Raw genomic sequence first — 18,403 nt, 5'->3', positions numbered from 1 at the left:
GCCGTACGCACGGTGACGTACGCACGGCGTACATGCGACTGAGGCTGATGGCAGGTCGCAGCGAGCGGTGTGGCGCATCCAGTCACACGCACACGGGCTTACAACGGCCACCCGCGCCCCATCCAAGCCCACGTCCGAACTCCGTGCGCGGGGGGGGGGGAGGGGGGGCGCCGGCAGCGCACCGGCAGTGCACCGGCAGTGCACACCCCCGCGGCCCCGCCCCGCCTCCCAGCACCAGAACCCGCCGCCACTGGCGTGTGGCTGGGCCATGCACACGGTCCGCTCCGACTCCACTTCCGTCTCCCGCTGCGAATCACCTGTCGCTCATCCAACCCAGCCCGGGCCCGAGCCGCCGCCCACGGCCGCCGCCTCTGATTGTTCGAATGCACACATACATACGCGCGCACATGTACACACGCACGCCCACACGCCACGAAGGCCGGCCCAGGAGACACTCCGCCTGAGTAACACAGCCCGCGGCTCACAGCCAGTAGTGCCACGGGGCAGAGATCCCATCCACACACCTGGGCGCACTCGCCCTGCAGCCCTCCCACCCTCCTCCACGCCACCCTCGCCAGCTAGCCGGCCAAGACCCGCCGCCACCGCCGCCTCCGCCGCCGCCATTGCTGCTGCCTCTTCCCGCCCGGCCGCTGCTGTGCTCCCGCAGCGCTTCACCCGACCTGCCGGCTCCTCCTCCTCGCCCCACAAGGCCCGCGCACCCCCTCCCTCCCCTCCCCCTCCACCCCCCAACACAGCGGCCATGTGGCTCAGTCCGGCACCACCAGCTCCGAGATGGCCCAGTCCTCATAGCTGCGGCGGGAGGGGAGAAGTGAGGAAGGGCCATACTTTGTGTTAGAGAGCGCAAGGAACGGACACACGCGATGTGTGTGTGTGTGTGTGTGTGTGTGTGTGTGTGTGTGTGTGTGTGTGTGTGTGTGTGTGTGTGTGTGTGTGTGTGTGTGTGTGTGTGTGTGTCAGCCAGTACGGAGGAAGGCTAGGACTCGCCTCCAGCGCTGCTCCTACCCCCCTCCGCAGCGCTTCCTGAACGCGACACCCGATACCCCCGGCCCCTGCAGCCATCACTATCAGGCCCCTGCACATACACACACGCTTCCTGCCCCAAGCCCCCGCCCCCGAGCATGCCCCCGCGCACGCCCACACGCTGACGCGAATCCCGCCACGCCCACACGCGGTCGCCGCCCGCCCGCACCTGCCGTCGGGCAGGTACCTCCGGATGGTGAAGGGCACCTTCTTCTCGCGCAGCTCCTTCATGGCGATCTGGGGTGGTGGTGGAGGCGGGAGCAGGTGAGGGGGAGCAGGCGTGTGTGTGTGTGTGTGTGTGTGTGTGTGTGTGTGTGTGTGTATATGTGTGTGTGCGCGCACACAGCAGGGAGGGTGGAGGAGCTGCGTACAGGAGTGGGCGCGTGCACGTACGCGGCTGGGGGTTCGGGGCTCGCCGCAGGCTGGTGGCAGGCCCGGGGCCACAGCGCCGCGCCCCTCGTGCCTCGAGCCCGGCCCCGTGTGCGCCCATCCCACACTGCCAGCCCCTCCAACAGCCAGCCCCAACACCAGGCGACTAGACGCCCAACCGACCCCATGCAACCCTGTCTGCAGCACGCCGCTCCTGCACAGGCCGCTCCGAAGTTCCCGTACCTGTCATTCCCAGACCGAGGCCCCTGCACTCCCTGCACTCTTCTGCCCCTCCCGCTCTGCCCTCCCATGCTGCTCCTGGCCCCCTGCCTCCTTGCCCCTTCCCCCCTGCCCCCTGCCTCCCAGCCCCCTGCCCCTACCTCCAGCGGGTCCGTCTCGCCCGACAGCTCCACCATCACCGGCGCGTTCATGCTGCGGCGGTCAGGCGGTCAGGCGGTCAGACGGCGGAATGAGGGACATGTCAGCGCGGCAAGTGGCGGCAGCCAGTGCGCGTGTCCGTGCCACGCCACGAAGGCCCAGACCCCCAGCCAAACCCCCAGACCACCCCGCCTCGCACCCCTCTTCCCCGACACCTGCCCAGCGGCGGGTACTCACCTTATCTGCAATGCGCGTGTCCCTAATACTCGCGCCTTCTCATATTTGGTCATGTAGCGAGTGGTAATCCGCTGCCGCGGGCCCCCGCCTTGCCCCGCTTGCCCGTCCGCGTGGTCTAGGAGCTCAATATTCTCCTCGCCCTCCTGAGCCTCCGCCGCCGCGTCGTCATATCCGGCCTGCAGAGGAAACGTCGGTTTGGCGGCGATGCTTCGCGACCCCAGCACAACACCCCATGCCTTTTCAAGTACGCACCTCCTCGCCCATGCCAATATCCTCCTCCATCCCGCCACTGCATCGGCGAAAGCATTATGTTACATTTCGGCATCGCCGTGGCTGCCGCGAGTACAATCGCTCCAGCCGCATTATATTATTCCTACTTACGCCTCATCATAGTCGTCAGCCATGGCTGCTCAGGTGAGCAGCCTCCTCGCCCGCAGAGCACTCAAAGGATGCTCTTTTTTTAACAGCAAATAGGGGGTTAAAAGGTGGGGCTATGTAAGATTGGCATGAAGGGATTGTATAATACTGCAGTAAGCAACGCCTCACAATGTGCAGAGCATGGAAGAGCCGGTCTGGATCGACCGCAATCCAGGCGCTGTCGCTGTCAGCCCGGAGCCCCGGCTCCTCGCTGAGCTGACGCCTTATCACACAAGCCACGGCCAATCACCATTTCGTAACTAACATCCTCCTTTCACGTTTCAGCAACATGTCTTGGGAGCTCGGTTGAGCACCTGCTACCCCTCTCGGACTTTCGTTCCTAAACAGCTGCAAAAATGGTCTCGTGCCAAAACAGCAAGACATTAACATCACCTCGCTCCGCCTTGAAAGGCACAGCGCTAGCGACGGGGCGGGGTGTTGTGAAACATTCGGTAAGCATGGCTGGCCTGCAGCCTACCTCGTTCGCGAACTCACGTATTTATTTGTGTCATGCTGGCAGCAGGCGGGCAACAGCAAGGCCAAGAAGGTGCAACGGGCGCTGGAGACGGTTTTTGAGGAGACGGTGGGCCACTCGCCGAGCTTCTTTTCTATGCGGGGCGTCCTGGCTTCGCCGCAGCGTGCGGATGGGACGCGCAAACTGCAGCGGCGGCCGGGGGCGCTGCTGCCGGCCTTTGGGCGACTGCGAGCGCAGGAGGGCCGGGTGAGCAGCGAAGAGGGGTTGGGCGGAAGACCATTCGGACTCGTTCGCCTGCCTCGCACACGCTTCTGGCACGTTGGCGCTCCAGCCCGCACGCTCGGACGCATTCCCCTTTCCTTGCTGCTCATCGCCTGTGACCTCCTGCGCTCATTTCTCCCGCATGTGCAACCCTCGCTGCCCTTGATCCCCATACCCACACACGGCTCACACCCGCCCGTGCGCACAGGACCTGCCCACGCAGCGCAAGGCCACGCCCGTCAAGGACTCGGCCGCCGGCCTGCGCGCGGGCTGGGGCCGGCACCGGCTGGGCGGCCGCAGCGCCGTGGACGACCTGGCCACCGAGCTGGATGCCAGCTGCCAGCTGCGCAGCGCGCTCAAGCAGCAGCAGCAGCAGCAGCAGCAGCAGCAGCAGCAGCAGCAGCAGCAGCAGCAGGGGGCGCAGGGGATGCGGCAGGGGCCGCAACAGGGGCCGCAAGAGCAAGATTGGCTGCCTGGAACACAGCAGCAGGGGCTAGCAGGAGATCTGGCAGGCGACGCGGCGGCGGTGGCGGCTGGCGCGGGCTCGGCTGGCTGCACGCCGGCAGTCAGGGCTTGGCCCCGCGGTCCTGGCAGCTTCGGGTTGCGCCTTGCGGCAGCGGCAGCGGCAGCTGCTGCTGCGGCCTGCGATGCGGCGGTGGTGCCGGCTCCGGCCCTGCGGCTGGCCACAGCGGCGCTGTCGCCCATGGAGCCCATGGAGCCCAGCCCCAGCCCCATCGCGGGGCTGCTGACGCTGTCGCAGCCGCACTCGCAGCCGCACTCACAGCCGCACTCGCAGCCGGAGCTGTTCGGGGTCGGGGTGCCGCTGCCGCTGCCTCTGCGGGCGTGCTGCCCGCCGTTCGAGACCGGGGCCGGGGCCGGGGTGATGGTGCAAGGGGTTGGGGCCGCGGGTGGTGAGGCGGCCATGGAGTCGGGATAGATGCATTGCTGGAGGTGGTGCTGGGGGGCTGCGTGTGTGCGGCGCTTGTGCGTGCAATTAGGGAAGACACCGTGCATGTGGAACATGTGCAAGCAGGCAGTGCGCCGCGCTTAGCACGCGTGTGGGGGTGTGTATGTGTCCAGCTGCGAGCTTTGGTTGCCGGGGGCCAGCAACCGTAGCTGCCATGTGGAGCGATGGGGATTGCGTCGTAGTAGGACGTACCCACCAAATGTGGGCCGCAAGACAGGGCGCGTGCGCAGAAATGTGATTGTTGGGGCGGAGCAGGTTTGTGTGGCGAGTACACGTCTGGTGCGTACGCGTGTTGGCGTGCGCATATGGATGTGCTGATTCATGGAAAGGCCGTGGCGATGGGTGTTGGCATGCAGTGTGGGGGCGGTTGTAGTGAGCAAGGCTGCTGCCTCAATCCGCACTAAGCTAGCCGGAGCGTCCAAAGACGAAAGCTTGGGAGAGGTGTGCGAGTGTTCCATTCATTCAGTCGTGATCGTGTCAATGTGGTCGCAGCCTCCTGGGCGTAGTGAGGGTGGTGCTGGAAGGCCAGTGGGGTGAGGGGCCCGGGCGCGCCCGTGGTGCCGGCGGTCCAACTGCAGGCGCCCGGGCCGTAGGCAGGAGGCGCCCCGGAGGAGGAGGCGGAGGAGGAGGAGGACGAGGAGGAATGACTGGTGTGCTGCTGGCAGCGGCAGCGGAGTTCCGGCTGGCGTTCTGACTGGGATGCAGGAACTGCAACAAAGGAGTAGCGGATGAACGGCATGTTTTACTTGAGTGTGAAGCGTACACGTGTGTCAGATCAACGTACGGTATAAGTTCTGATTCAATGAAGCAGGTTATGCAAGGTGCTGACCAGGTTAAGTTGGCTTGCTGCGTACGTGATACGGTATTTGGTCTAAGCGCTGTCTTTTGATTAGGCAGAACCACGACGGTGCACACGGTGTGCAAGACGCAACTAACAATCCAGTTCCAGGAGACGTCGCTTCATGCCGCTGCTGCCGGGCAGGTGCCCTGCGTCACGTCATAGCGGTATGCCGTCGATGGACGCAATGGAATTCAACAGTAGGGATGCCTGGCAGCCCTTGTCAAGGGGCAGTAGGCAGGCCAAGCGAGCGGCTTAATGGCGCCCTTCACGCCTGGGCACGTCTTCCCGTACAGACGTCCAGTGTTCATATAACAGCAGATAACAGCAAGGCAGCCGGGCCGCAGCTGGGCTCCTGCCTTCCGAGAGCCGCCATTCCAAGGGCAACCCCCAAACAAGCGCTACACGGCGCTCGTACTTTGGGCTAACGCTCGGTGCCATGGTCGGACACGTGGAGTACCGTGACAGACGGCTTGTCTAGCTGGTTGACGTCTCGGCTTTAGTGAAGTGAACTTGCCGGTTCGTTTCGCTACACATTGAGCCCAGGGGCTTGGCATAAGGAATTCACGGGCCCGCGCATGATTGCATGCGCTTCTTACTAGCTCGGGTGTGTGCGCTGCATTTCCCTTGACTGCCCAGCTGCTGCGGAGTGCGGACCAGGAACGCTTGCAGGAAGGCTTCCCTGGCTTGCAGCTATCACCGTATCTTCCCCGCTTAGTGACGACAGTGAGTCTGAGAGGCGTTAAGCCATGGGTTGCCTTGGCCGGCCACAGTACCGTAATGGCTTTCCTGATGAGCAAGAGCCGCGCTGTCGAAGGCCCTGCAGCCGGGCGCACTCAGTTCCCTGTCCTGCTGCATGAATAGTGCACGCATGCTACAACGCACGCCTGAGCCCCCTCTACATGACACACCGCAGTCTCAGGCCACCGCCACGCACCTAGGCCCCAGCCCGCAGCCCAGCAGACCTGCAACGCAAGCCTGTCCCAGAGCCAATCGCGCGCGCCGTCTGAAGCGGGCCGTAGTGCCTGCACAGTACTGTACCCGCCATCAACTCGCTGCGCTGCCAAACCCGCACACGTACTCACAGGTCCCTATTGTAATCAATGCAATCTCTGAGGCTGGACGTGGCCGAACACTTGCAGACGCACCAGCTAGGCGCCCCATCAACACATGTATGTCAATTTGCCACCCACACGCACACTCCAGATGCGTTTATCCGCTGCCACGGCTTCATCGCATCTATCAATGCAGTAACAAATGCAATGCAGTACGATAACACCGTATCACCTTGTCAGAGCCATACACATACACGCACATGTATGTTCACTTGTGCAAGAGACTCGGCCTAGAAACACGTAAGCCCATGCCACAATTCACCTGCCGGCCTTGCTGCCACCGCCTGCCCCGCCGCTGCCCCCAGCAGCCCCGGCACACGACTCCATGTGCCCGCCCGTGGTCCAGTGCTGCAGCTGGCACGCACCGCAGCAGTACCGCACCGCACCGCAGCGGGAGCACGTCTTGATGCGTCCGCCCCCGCCCGCCGCCCCACCCCGGCCGCCCCGCTGCTGTCCCGCAGCCCCCGCCGCCATGAGCACTGCCTCGCTGTCACCCTCCAGACTGCTGCAGGCGGGATTGCCGCACAGCACCAGGCCCGCCTCGCCTGGCAACGCCACCACCTGCTCCGTACCCGGGGCCAAGGGCACGCTGCTCCATACCACCACATACCGGTTCCTCCCAGCTGTCAATTCCTTAAGAAGCCGCTCTGGCACCTTGTAGACGAGCGGCGGCGGGTCCACAGCAACAGCAGCAGCGGTGCCAGCCGCCGTGGTGTCGCTGGGGTGAAGCCCGACTGCCTCCACTTGCTCCCACACCGCTTGCAGCGACAGCTCCACATGGGTTATAGTCGCGGCCCAGCCCGCGTCCACGTAAGGTAACATCCGGCGCAGGTGCTGCAGCATGCGCTGCTGCTGCTGCCGCCGCTGCTGCTGCCTGCTGGTGCTGTTGACCCCAGCCACCCCTCCTGCCTGCAGCTTCCCCGACGCCGCTGCCGCGACACTGCTGCTGCCCGCGGCTGCTTTGCAGCCCCCCGCGCTGGCCGCGGCATCGCACGCCTCCACCCCCCCAGGCAGCTCGCTGACGGCTAGGAGCGACAGCCCCAGCCGCACGAACCAGGGCCCTTCGTTTATATCGTCAGCCGTTGGCGTTGCGTCTGCCACCCTCGCCAGAAGTCGCTCCGTCCAGCTCAAAGCGTCCAGGCGGTCTAGCAGGAAGTGCCGCCAGTCCACGGCGCTGGCTGCGGCGCCGGGCGGGCAGGGGGCAGCGGTTGATGCTGCGGCCGTGCCATGGCCCGCTAGCAGGTGCTCACGCATCACCGGCCATAGGGCCCTGTAAACCATGTCTTGCAGATGGCCGACAGCGTACACACGGTTTACGGCTGTGGGGCCGTCCCTTTCCACCTGTCGCAGCATCTCCGGCACCCACTGCTGCACCGCCCAGCTTGCCAGTGTCTGCTGCTTGCGCGCCGCCGCGGTGTCGGCGGAGGGGCAGCCGCCCACGGCGGCGACCCAGTCGATGTCCAGCGTGAACGGGTCCTTTGCAATAGCGTCATTGATCATCATACTCCGCTCCTGTCGATGCTGGTCAGCCCGAGCAGCCGCCACAGCCGCGTCCGGATAGCCCCGGAGGCCATGGAAGACCATCCCTTGCTCCGCCATGACAGACGCCTGCTCCAGCAGCGCGACTAGCGCGGAAAAAAAGTTTGCCTGCCCCATGGTGTTGCCCCTCGCCGCGCGCGCCATCTGCGTTGCCGGCCCCAGCAGCTGCGGCCGCTGCCGAAGCGCAGCGAACGTGTCGCCGACTACTGCCAGCGCCTTGCCCATGGTGCGAACCAGCGACGCCACCTGCTGCGGCGGCCCGTACGCCAGCACAGCCGGCCATACGCCAGAGCAGCGCAGCAGAATGTGCACCGTGTACGACGCTTGCTGCGCTGCATCCACGAAGCCTGCTGCCTCGCTGGGCCCCGCCGTCGCCTGTGCGGCAGTCCTGCACAGCCGCCGCAGCAGGGCCTCTATGGCGGGCAGCAGACCACCGCTCAGAGCGCAGCGCAAGCTGAAGTCCGGCCCCGGCCCCGCCCCTCCGACTGCAGTGGCTGCATTCGCCGCCGCCGAGTCTGCTGAAGCCGCCCGCCCAGCTGACGTCAGCTGCAGCTGTAGAAGCATGCCGAGGTGGAAGCTGCATAGGCGTGTGGACTCCGACCGGCACACTGCCACAGAGTCCCAGAAGGGGCCTTGGGACATCATGCCGAAGGCCACGCTGGGGGCGCCAGTGCCGCCGCACGCCAGACGCGGCAGCACACGCGACAGCGTGCGCCACAGGCTCGGCAGACGCGCCGCCGCCTGACTCGGCGGCAGCTCCATCACCAAGCGCGCAAGCAGCGACGGCGCGTGGAGGCACACGGCCTCGGCGGGCGCGTGGTCCAGCGCCGCCGTCAGGGCCGCATGAGTCATCTCGTATACCTGCACGGCCGTGTACGACGGCGGGTGCAGCGGCGGTAGCTGGGCCTCTGCCGCCGCCACGGCAGCCGCCTCTGCAGGCGTGCCGACGCCGCCTATCACCTTGCGCATTGCCCCTCCGGCAGGATGCCTTTCAAAGAAGGCCTTTTGCGGTTGCTGCCCCAGGCGCGGCAGGCGCGGCCCCGATACCGTGAAGTCCCACACAGCCCCGACCGACTCCACAACATCCATCAACAGGTCAGCCGTGTTGCTGCGTTCCCTTGGCAGCGGCAGACCGCCGGAGCGTAAGGACTCTGGGAGCGCGAACCACTGTTGCTGCTGCTGCTGCACGTCCCCGGTCAGCACCGCCGCCGCTCCCGAGCTGTCCGCCGCTGAGCCGCCGGCCGCGCGGCCGCCGACCGCCTCTGCTGCCTCCTCCTCCGCCTCTGCCAGGCACCTGTGGGTCTCCGCCACCAGCGTCCGCCCCAGCCACAGCTGCACGGCCGGACCCGACAGCGCCTCGCGGCACTGCGGAAGGTCTCCAGCGATGGCTTGCATGTTTTCCGGCATAACCCACGTCCGGGGCGGGATGGTGGGCGCAGTCATAGTGACCACACTCTTTGTCATCGTTCGTAGCGTGAGCCAGAGCTGCTTGGCTTGTTTGCCGCTCCGGAGCCAAGCCACGTAGCAGCTGCTGCCGGTACCGCCGTTGCGGTGGCTGCCAGAAGTTGAGGGCCCGGCGCCTGCGCCACCGCTGCGCTGGTGCTGCTGCTGGCCGCACTCCGCAGCCGGCGCCCGCAGCAGGGCGGCTGCTATGCATTCTAGCAGCTGGCTCTCCCGGAGGCATGTCACCAGCTCGGGTACGCGATGTGCAGCCGCTGACCACAGGCCTGAGGTCAGGCCCGCTGCATACACGAGCAGGTCCAGCCGCATCCTCAGGCCGGCGCTGCCAACGCCCGCGCTACCGCCGCCACTGCTGTCACCTCTGCTGTTGCCACTGGCACCCCCACCCCCGCCGCAGCACCTGAAGCCGGGCGGGAAGAGAGCCGTGAGCAGACTCGCCAACGCCTGCGGCAGCTGTGTGCGCGCCACAGCCTGCCCCAGCTCCGAACTGGACTTGATGTCAGTTAGCAGAGCCATCGGCGCCATGGCTGAAGATACCAGCTGCAGCAGCCGCGAGAGCTCCTCCTCTGACGCCCCGGAGCGCGGCCGCTGCGGGCGTTCCTGCGTGTCCTCCTGCGCCTGGGCAGCACATGACATCGCCTCGCGTGTCGCCCAGCCCAAGAGCGCGAGCACAGCCGCGTTGTTTTCGGGCGACTGCTCCATTTTACACATTTCCTCGCGGCTGGAGCCGAGTCTGTCGACGAGGTGCCGTTGCAGGGCCTGGCCAGCCCTGATCGATGTGAGCGCAGACGAGAGGTCCCGCTCGACGGCGCTCTTGTGCTGGCCACCCGCAGCTCCGGCTCCAGCTCTACCTCTACGCATCTTGATTGGGGATCAGTTTGCAGGCACTTGCAAACCGAGGATCTAACGATGTGCAGGCAAGAGACTTGCAAGCTGGAATTTGGTGATTTGCGGCAACGTTGGAAGCTTAGGAACACAGCCAACAGTTGCGGTCGTAGTTGAGCACTCCCCATGGCTATGGTTCTGCTGCTGCCATCCCGATCTCTTCCCGGCCACCCTCGCCCATGCCCTCGCCGCCCTGCCCTCCTGCCTTCCCGCCATCCCCTTCCTCTAGCCTTCCCTTGTACTCCGTGCAGATAGTCACAACGCCTCTCCTTACTGTGCTACCTAGAAACGTTTAAGATCCTCCCGCATTGGCACATGCTCCCCCGGGACTTCTAATACTTTCTCCCGATCTCGACCAGCCGCCGCACTGACGTACTTGGGAAAGCTGAGGAATAGGCCAACAAATAGCCGTATATACTTCATAGCATTCGCCTGTCACAGCACTTGGCCACTCACCTGTCACTACCAGGAGCCACTGCCGGTCTGCGCCCTAAAGTTCTCACGCGCACAACGCACTTGCGTAGTGGCGTTGCACTGCGCATCACTACCACATCGCACGTCAGCAGACCCGCCCATTTGCACCTGTGTGCTTGCCCTCATGACATGTCTCGAGTACACCTGAGTGCCCTATGCTGTAAGGTGCAAATCACGGCCTTCTCTCTGTGTCGCCGGCTGGACTCAGGATGATGCATGCCCCTGCGCGCCCATCCGTTCCCTTCTCCCTTCTCAACCAACGTGCTTCCGCGCTCCTCGCACTGCACACGGTCCGGCCTCCCGTTCATCCCACCGTCCTCGCAATCGCACGCACACGCTCCGTAAGCCCGTGCCAACCCGCCCTCTCCACACACATGCGCCTCTACTCAGCAACAGCAGTCCGCATTACGCGCGCATGGCCTTTACGCGCGCCTGGCCTTTACAGCCTTCCTCATCGCCCACTGCATCCGCGCCCGCCAACCTCCGCCCTCCTCACTCCCCGCGATCCGGTCTTCCCAAACCTCCTACTTGGCAGCTGCCGCCGCCGCCTTTGCGACCTCCTCCTGTGCCGCCGCCGCCACCCCCGCCTCGGCCTGTGCCGCCCCGGGCTTGGCCTTGGGCTGCGGCAGCGGTGTGTCGTGCCCCATCTTGACCGCGCACACGGCGGGCTGGTCGGCGGCGGACAGCAGGAAGGGCCCCACCACCTCGCGCGAGAAGGTGGACAGAGAGGGCAGGTAGCCTGGGACGGGGTGGAGGGGGGTATGGAAGGGGGTGGAGGGGTGGTTGGTGCATGAGGGGTGGAGGGGGTGGTTGGTGCATGAGGGGAGGGCGCGATAATTGGAGGGTTGCGAGGTGCAGGCAACGGGAAGAGTGGTGATTTCGGGGGAGACCACGCGAGGAGGTGCTTGTGCCTGGCTGCTCGACCCCGACCCCGACCTCGACCCGAGCCCCGACCCCCCCGTCCTCCTCTCCTCTCCCTCCCCTGTACCTTACCCTGCGGGCAGTGCGGCAACGCCAGCTCCTCCCGGTTGAACAGCACCCGCACCACAAACCGGGAAGGAGGCGGAGGAGGCGGAGGCGCAGCCCCTGAGGCGGCGGGTGCGCCGGCGTCCTGCTGCCCTGCTGCGTCTGCGGCTGCTGCTGGTGCGGGCGGCTGCGGCAGCTGCCACAGCTCAATGACAATGTTGGAGAGGTAGGGCGGCCAGTGCTTGACGTCCAGCCCCAGGGCCGACAGCAGCGGCATGATGGTGGAATCGTGCCTGAAGCAGCAGCAGCAGCAGCACCAGCAGCAGCAGGGAGGAAGGCGAGGGGCGAGGGGAGGGGAGCGGGGGCGGGTTGTTTCCGGCATCGGGGCGAAGGGTGGTGGGGGCAAGAATGGAGCGAGTAGCGCGGGTTTGGATCAGCGGCGACACCGGCGGGCGGGCGGCGCAATTTTAACGGCGTTGTGTCGAGCATGGCTGGCAGTGCCGGTGCCCAGACACACACACACACACACACTCACACACAAACACACACACACACACACACACAGGCACACACACACACACGTCCGCACACACGCGCCGACCTCCTCCCCCCAATACGGCCCCACCCTGCTCTCACCCGCTGTACAGGTACATGCGCGGTGAGGCGGCGGCGGAGGCAGCCGCCGCCCCCGCCTCCTTCGCCTGCTCCTTCGCCTCCACCTCCGCACCGGCACCGACCCCCGAGTCCCCTGCCGCCGCCGCCGCCGCCGCCGCGCGGCTCATGTTGCCGACCAGGGTGTGCAGCAGGCGGCCCATGCTGAGGCGCATGACGGCCCGGCCGAAGCGGTCTCGCACGCTGGGGGCCACCTCCGTCGCGAACTCCAGCGTGGCCTGTGCGGGTGGGTGGAGCGGTAGGTGCGCGTGCGTGTGTGTGGGTGAAGGTTTGGGGGGGGGGGGCTGGGGGTGGGGGTGGGCGTCGCGTGTGGTGCTGGGTTTGGGTTGGGCGCACGAAACACACTCACACCCGCCCTGCCTGACACGGAACCCCCTTGCTGCCTTGCTTTGCCGCGGGTCCTCGATTGTCAGGTTTCTTACTGGGAACGGCAGTGGTGAAAGCGACTGCCGCGCACCTGGCCCCAGTCCCTGCTCCCCGCACCCCCCTCACCAGTCGGTCCACCGCCGCCAGCAGCCGCGGCAGCTGCTCCCAGCCGCCCGCCGGCCCCAGCGCCTCCAGCCGCAGCGGTAGCGGCTTGCCATGCGCCGCCAGGCTGGTCAGCACGTCGTGCACCTCCGTGAAGATCCACTGCGGGGTTGTGTGTGTGTGTGTGTTGGTTGGAAGGGGGTTACACGCATTAAGTTTACGAAGTGAAGGGGGAGGGGATTCTGCAGTCACCCCTCTAAAACTTGAGGGTAAGGGGGACAGCCGTCCATGCAAGACGGAGTGATCATGTGGCCCGGCCCAAAAACATAGGGCGGGGAGGAGGGGGCTCTTGTTTTCACAATTCCCAACAGGAAACCCTCCACCATTCCCAGTAGAAAACCCTCCCCCACCTCCCCAGCCCCACACCTGCCGCCTTGACCCCTGTCCCCTTGACCCCTGCCTCCCCGCTCCCCGCCAGTGATGAATTCCATCACTCTGCTCCCCGTGAACGGCCACCCCTGCCGCCCCCGCCCCCCTCCCCCCCCCTTCTGCTCACGGGCTGGTTGTCAAAGGTGGCGGCGTCCACGCCCCGCAGCTGCGGCAGTGCGGCCAGCAGCGCGTCGCGGGCCCAGGCGTAGTCGGGGTCGGACTGGACGGCGGCTGAGGTGGGTGGGGAGGAGGTGGGGAGGAGGTGGGGAGGAGGGGGGAGGAGGTGGGGAGGAGGGAGGTGGGGAGGAGGTGGGAGGAGGTGGGGAGGAGGTGGGAGGAGGTGGGGAGGAGGGGGGAGGAGGTGGGGAGGCGGGGCGGATAGGGGTTGGTGGAGTGCGGGGGGGCGGGGGCTTTGAGGACAGGGTCGGGATTGGCGGGGGGTGGGATGGAGATGTGTTGATGGGGATAGCGGCTGTTCCAAACCTCCAAACCCAGGTCCTCACCTCCCACCTTTCCATCCCCACATTCCTTACAGGGAACTTTGAAACCCGCCTCCCTCCGCCCTGCTCACCCTTGCCCTGCTCCCGCTGCACCGCCCGGAAGCTCTGCAGGTGCGGGCAGGCGCGAGTGTCCGCGTACAGAATCTCATCCAGGTCGCCTGAGCGGGCAGGTGGGGGGTGGCCGTGAGGGTTGTCAATACCAGGCCAAACCAAACCAGACCAAGCTAAACTAGCGGAGCACAGGCAAAGGCGACAGTTGCTTGGGGGGTTGGGGTGGGGAGTGAGGTGCGGAGAGGAGGGAAGGAGGATAGGGGCGGGGACACATGGGCGGTTGGGCGTACCCGTATACAGGCATGTGGCATCGCCTGCTGTTGTGCGCCCAGATGTGCCAAACCCCCTGTTGCTCACAGCGCTGGGGGCTACACACATGTGTGAGCGCATGGGGCCATCACGACACCCGACAAGCTGTCTCGCAAGCGTGCCCCCCTCCCCGCCCCTTCACAGTGTGGCGAGGGGTCAAGCACGTGGGGTACGCCCGCGGGGCCCCCCACCCCACCCCATCCCACGACCCGCCACCCCACGACCCTCCACCCGACCACCCAACGCACTAGAGGTGGTCACGTACGGCAGGCGCTCCTGCTCCTGCTGCGGCTGGCCTCCACTACTGCCTCCGCTGCTACTGCTACTGCCGCTCGCGGCCTGCTGCTGCTGCTGCTGCTGCTGCTGCAGCTGCTCCACGTAGACGTGCTGGGGGGGCCGGGTGGGGAGCTCGGGGTAGAGGCCGGTGAGCACGCCGCGCAGGGTGGCGATGGTGCGGCTGATGTTGGTGGTGCGGGCCGACACCAGGCCCTCCTGAGGGGGGTGGAGTTGGTGGTGGGGATGGTGGTGGTGGTGAGCAGGTGTGGTGAGGTGTGGGTGAGGGTGTGGGCGATGAGGAGGTGTGTGCTGGGTTCCCGGGCATGACTGCGGTAGGTGCACGAACGGTAGTGGTAAGTAGATTGAGCGGCCCGGGGCCCCGACCAGGCCGTCGGCCGGCTAGCTACAGGCAGGGTGCGATGGGTGCGTGCCTGCGGCTTCAATCAGTTGCTGCGGTCGGGACGCATGCCGCCCGTAGAACAGGGCAAACCCAGCCCCGCTTCCAGCCCCACACCCCCACCGCCCTCTCCCACATCCCCCACATCCCCACACACGCACCTGGTACTGCGGCGGCAGGAAGCCGTGTCCGCGCCCCTGCCCCTGCTCCTCGCCCTCTCCGCCCTCCTCCTCTCCGCCCGCTCCCGCCCCGCCCAGCACGTATCTCTGCCGCAGCCAGGCGCCCAGCTGCCGCGCCTGCGCCTGGCCCAGCCGCGTCAGCTCGCCCTTGCGGCAGCCGCCCGCGAACTCCACGGCGCGCTTCTCGGGGAGGGTGGTGGGGGTGGTGGGGGTTGCGGGGTTGGGTGGTGTGTGTGTGTGTGTGTGTGTGTGTGTGTGTGTGTGTGTGTGTGTGTGTGTGTGTGTGTGTGTGTGTGTGTGTGTGCGCGTGTGTGTGTGTGGGGGGGGTAGCCGTTCAGGTGGAGAACGGAGTTGGTGGTCAGGGTAAGCCATGGGTGTGGCGGCATGGCCGTGTGTAAGGGGTAGGGGCTGACACGGGGGTTAGACCGCAAAGCACCAAGACATGGACGCATCAGGCAGCGGCGCATTGCCGTTCACACACATACACACGCATACGCACACAGCCGCACCCACCTGGCGCGTGTCGTGTCGTGACACGGGGTTCTCCACACCCGAGGTCGAGAACAGCCGCACGCCCGCAGCCTGTGAAGGCCCGTGCGTGCGAGTGACATGTGTGTGTGTGTGTGTGTGTGTTTGTGTGTGTGTGTGTGTGTGTGTGTGTGTGTGTGTGTGTGTGTGTGTGTGTGTGTGTGTGTGTGTGTGTGTGTGTGTGTGTGTGTGTATATATGTTGGGCAGCGGGGGCTCCTGAGCGGGGTGAGCCGTTGGGCGGCGGCACAGGCTCCTACAACGTCCACCTCCCGCACTCCGCCCCCACTCCGCCCGTGCTCCTGCCGCGTCCGACTTGCGCAGACGACGTCACTGCCTCGGCTTCCCAGTGCAGCCCCAGGCCCCACACACCCCTCATGCCTGCCCTGTTCTCCCCTGCCCTCCCCACCACATCCCCACTGCCCTCCCTCCATTCCCCTCCCCACCGCCTCCCCACTGCCCTCCCTCCCCTCCCCACCGCCTCCCCACCTCCCCCGCTCCTCCCTCCCCACCACCCCACCCCCGCCCCACTCCCCACTGCCCCCCCCCCCACCTTGTACGCCTCGCCGCACACGTCCCACGCCACGCCCTCCCACAGCTCAGACCGGTCACTCAGCGGCGTGCGCGCGCCGTGCCTGCGCGGGCGCGTGTACGGCGTGTACGGCGTCAAGAACACGGGACACGAAACGTGTGTCACAGCAGCAGTACGGCGGTTCGGCAACAGCCGCAGGCAGCCCCCCTCCCCAGCGCCCCCTCCGCCCTCCTGGGGATGGTGCAAACAACCGCGCCTGCTGCCCCGGCTGCCATACCGTACGGCCCCGTCCCGGTTTGACGTACCCCAGCCCCCCACGCCAGCCTGTCCCTGCCCCCCCCCTCCCCAGCGCCCCTCAGGCCCCCCTATCGCCCCCGCGCTCTGTGGGCAGGTTCTGGGCCTTGATTTCTTTTACGATTTGAATAACTACCCCAAGCCCCACGCCCAAGCCCCCTCCGCCCCCCGCTCATGCTCCCACCTGAACACCACCTGCACCAGCACCAGGCGGGCGGTGGAGGGGTCCAGGCGGTGGAACACGCCCGTGATGGTGTCCGGGTCGCCGCCCTCAGCAACACCCTCGCCCAGCGGCAGCAGCAGCTGCACCAGACCCGCGCGCTGGCCGCCGCCTGCGGCGCCCGCTGCCGCGGCTGTAGCAGCGGGTGCGGAGGTGGAGGTGGAAGTGGAAGGGGCGGAGGAGTCGTAGCCGCTGGCGTCAGCCAGGGCCGGCGTGAGGAGGGGCAGCGGCAGCTGCAGCCGTGGCAGCAGCAAGCCCCAGCCCCAGCCGCTTCCGGTGGCGGTGGCGGAGCTGTTGCTGTCGGCTGCAACAGCAGTGCGGCGATGTGGCGTCAGCAGGCCCTGCAGCCAGCTGTGGGCCGGAGCTGACGAGTCAGCACTGCCGCTCATGCCGCTGCTGGTATTGTTGTTGTTGGCAGTGGTGGCGGTGGCGTCATGGTCCCAGCAGCCGGGCCCGGCCCCCTCCCCGCCACGTTGCGTGCGGGGCCCAGCGAAGGTGCCGGCCACGCCGAGCGCTGCGGCCACGGCAGGCAGCGGCACCGGTAGCCGAGACATTGGCTACGGGACCGCGCGCACAGGGCTGGGGCCGTGAATTGAGCGGGGCGCGCGAACACTTTGCAACAATCAGGATGGAGCCCGAATATAGTGGGGTTATGCTATGAACTTTGGGCGAGTCGCCGATCTGGGCGTATATAACACAAGAGAAATAGTTGATGACTAAGTAGAAGGTAGCAGGTGGACACGCCCGGCGGACGTGCGCGAGAAGGCGCGGGTTGCATGCACCATTTTGGTGCTGCCTGGCAAAACGGTCTGCTGTTGGTCTTGTGCTATTGATAGTTGGCTGAGCAGGGTACAGTACAGTATAAACAAATCCAGTTGCTTTGCAGCCAACCCCTCAGAGTCTGGCTTGAGTTCCACCCTTTTTTCCGGACAGAAGGGCGTCAGTGCACAGCGACCCAGGCGCCATGGCGCTCGAGGCGGGGATCATGATGGTCACCATCGAGTACGCCAAGGTGAGCGCGGGTGCCACGGACAGGCGCGCGGGGGAGTCCACGTCGCATGCGGTTGCAGAAATGCGAAGAACGCTTACGATGCCCGTTGTCGTCTATTATCTACCCACAGGATCTCAAGGATAAGGACTGGTAAGTGGTTCGGGTCGCCCGGTCTGTCTTCGCGCGTTAAGCCTCGCACACATCAACTTCTCACGCTCGCGCTCCTTTCCCCCGCCCTGTGTTCGGCCGACCGCGCCTGACTCAACAGGTTTGGCAAACAGGTGAGCGATAGCGTTGCGCGCATGCGGGGGCTGGGGTCGAAAAGGGTGGGCGGGCGCGCCTGCACCTACCTGCAACGACTCGCCGCCCGCGGCCCCCGCTCAGTTCACGATTTTCACTGTGGAACTCCGCTGCCCCTGCGTTCCCTTCATATCAACATCTGTGTGTGGACGTTGTTTGGGGGGATGCATCGGGTGGCTTTGCGTTGCCTGACAAGGCTCAATTGGGTGGCGTGTCTGGCGCTGCAGCTTCGGGCACCTGCTGGGCGCCTCGGCGAAGCGCATCCGGCCCCTTTACCCCGGGCCCTTCCCCCCTGCCTCCTCTCCCCCTGCCTCCTCTCTCCCTGAACCTTCTCCCCCTCTCCTCCTAACTCCCCTTCTCCTTCCTCCCCCATGCCTCTCCCCCTCCCTCCCTCCCCCTGTCCACAGGACCCCTACGCAGTCCTGAAGGTGGGCGGCCAGACGTTCCGCACCAAGACGCACACGGACGGCGGCAAGAACCCGGTGTGGAACGAGACCTTCGCCGTCAACGTCATCAACGACAACACCGCCGACCTCACGCTGTACGACTCGGACGTGGGCAAGGACGACGTCATCGGCACCGCCACCGTCGGCCTGGCCAAGGTGCGTGCGCGTGTTTGCGGGCGCGTGTGTGTGTGTGCGTGTGGGGGGCGGGATGGGTTGAGGGGAGTATGTGTTGGGAGGAGGAGGAGGAGGAGGGGGGGGGAAGAGAGAGACAGCACGCTGGGGAGCCATATGGCCCTACGGAGCGAACTCATCCTATCACCCACTGCCTGCCGCCCGCCCTCCTGAAGCCCTCAAGACCCCCCACCCCTTGTCTGCCCTCCCGCGCCTTCC

At 66.2% G+C, this 18,403-nt stretch overlaps 5 protein-coding genes across 6 annotated transcripts in view; 2 read left to right on the top strand and 3 right to left on the bottom strand.

Annotated features, from left to right (window-relative positions):
• Positions 1–86: 86 nt before the first annotated feature.
• Positions 87–2,531, bottom strand: CHLRE_01g002200v5 (uncharacterized protein). Its single transcript, XM_043058112.1, has 6 exons — positions 2,407–2,531; positions 2,278–2,314; positions 2,026–2,201; positions 1,791–1,842; positions 1,211–1,278; positions 87–810 (listed from the first exon to the last, which is right to left on the bottom strand). Exons 1-6 carry the CDS (start codon positions 2,427–2,429, stop codon positions 768–770), a joined length of 399 nt encoding a protein of 132 aa, XP_042928026.1. The 5' UTR covers positions 2,430–2,531; the 3' UTR covers positions 87–767.
• A 170-nt stretch (positions 2,532–2,701) lies between these two features.
• Positions 2,702–5,497, top strand: CHLRE_01g002150v5 (uncharacterized protein). Its single transcript, XM_043058111.1, has 3 exons — positions 2,702–2,894; positions 2,966–3,163; positions 3,387–5,497. Exons 1-3 carry the CDS (start codon positions 2,799–2,801, stop codon positions 4,113–4,115), a joined length of 1,023 nt encoding a protein of 340 aa, XP_042928025.1. The 5' UTR covers positions 2,702–2,798; the 3' UTR covers positions 4,116–5,497.
• Positions 5,498–5,629: 132 nt separating this feature from the next.
• On the bottom strand, positions 5,630–10,041 carry CHLRE_01g002100v5 (uncharacterized protein). The gene has a single exon (XM_043058110.1). It carries the CDS (start codon positions 9,957–9,959, stop codon positions 6,357–6,359), a length of 3,603 nt encoding a protein of 1,200 aa, XP_042928024.1. The 5' UTR covers positions 9,960–10,041; the 3' UTR covers positions 5,630–6,356.
• A 48-nt stretch (positions 10,042–10,089) lies between these two features.
• CHLRE_01g002050v5 (uncharacterized protein) lies at positions 10,090–16,951 on the bottom strand. Its single transcript, XM_043058109.1, has 11 exons — positions 16,241–16,951; positions 15,784–15,865; positions 15,218–15,286; positions 14,687–14,884; positions 14,101–14,344; positions 13,564–13,650; positions 13,120–13,223; positions 12,588–12,725; positions 12,060–12,313; positions 11,451–11,716; positions 10,090–11,196 (listed from the first exon to the last, which is right to left on the bottom strand). The coding sequence occupies exons 1-11, from the start codon at positions 16,828–16,830 to the stop codon at positions 10,982–10,984; spliced, it is 2,247 nt and encodes a 748-aa protein (XP_042928023.1). The 5' UTR covers positions 16,831–16,951; the 3' UTR covers positions 10,090–10,981.
• Positions 16,952–17,101: 150 nt separating this feature from the next.
• The window catches only part of CHLRE_01g001983v5 (uncharacterized protein), a 4,115-nt gene continuing 2,813 nt past the window's right edge, over positions 17,102–18,403 (top strand). For both annotated transcript variants that reach the window (XM_043058108.1, XM_043058107.1), the window contains exons 1-5: positions 17,102–17,288; positions 17,398–17,417; positions 17,536–17,548; positions 17,975–18,189; positions 18,361–18,403. The exon at positions 18,361–18,403 is cut by the window's right edge and continues 197 nt beyond it. The gene's annotated coding sequence lies outside the window, so the exon portion shown is untranslated. The remainder of the gene's footprint in view (positions 17,289–17,397; positions 17,418–17,535; positions 17,549–17,974; positions 18,190–18,360) is intronic.

This window comes from Chlamydomonas reinhardtii, chromosome 1 (assembly GCF_000002595.2).
Source record: "Chlamydomonas reinhardtii strain CC-503 cw92 mt+ chromosome 1, whole genome shotgun sequence".
Taxonomy (NCBI): domain Eukaryota; kingdom Viridiplantae; phylum Chlorophyta; class Chlorophyceae; order Chlamydomonadales; family Chlamydomonadaceae; genus Chlamydomonas; species Chlamydomonas reinhardtii.
This window is presented reverse-complemented; position numbering and strand designations above follow the sequence as displayed.

Bases quoted from the DNA above. Each gene is read 5' to 3' on its own strand.
- CHLRE_01g002200v5 (XM_043058112.1), bottom strand. From the start codon at position 2,429: ATGGCTGACGACTATGATGAGGC. The intron at 1,843-2,025 runs GTGAGTACCCGC...TGACCGCCGCAG, and splicing joins ACACGCGCATTGCAGATAAG to CATGAACGCGCCGGTGATGG. The intron at 811-1,210 runs GTGCGGGCGGGC...CTCCCGCCGCAG, and splicing joins AGGTACCTGCCCGACGGCAG to CTATGAGGACTGGGCCATCT.
- CHLRE_01g002100v5 (XM_043058110.1), bottom strand. From the start codon at position 9,959: ATGCGTAGAGGTAGAGCTGGAGCCGGAGCTGCGGGTGGCCAGCACAAG.
- CHLRE_01g002150v5 (XM_043058111.1), top strand. From the start codon at position 2,799: ATGGTCTCGTGCCAAAACAGCAAGACATTAACATCACCTCGCTCCGCC. The intron at 2,895-2,965 runs GTAAGCATGGCT...TGCTGGCAGCAG, and splicing joins GGGGTGTTGTGAAACATTCG to GCGGGCAACAGCAAGGCCAA. The intron at 3,164-3,386 runs GTGAGCAGCGAA...CCGTGCGCACAG, and splicing joins TGCGAGCGCAGGAGGGCCGG to GACCTGCCCACGCAGCGCAA.
- CHLRE_01g002050v5 (XM_043058109.1), bottom strand. From the start codon at position 16,830: ATGTCTCGGCTACCGGTGCCGCTGCCTGCCGTGGCCGCAGCGCTCGGC. The intron at 12,726-13,119 runs GTGAGCAGAAGG...ACAACCCCGCAG, and splicing joins CCACCTTTGACAACCAGCCC to TGGATCTTCACGGAGGTGCA. The intron at 11,717-12,059 runs GTGAGAGCAGGG...CTGCTGCTTCAG, and splicing joins CGCATGTACCTGTACAGCGG to GCACGATTCCACCATCATGC.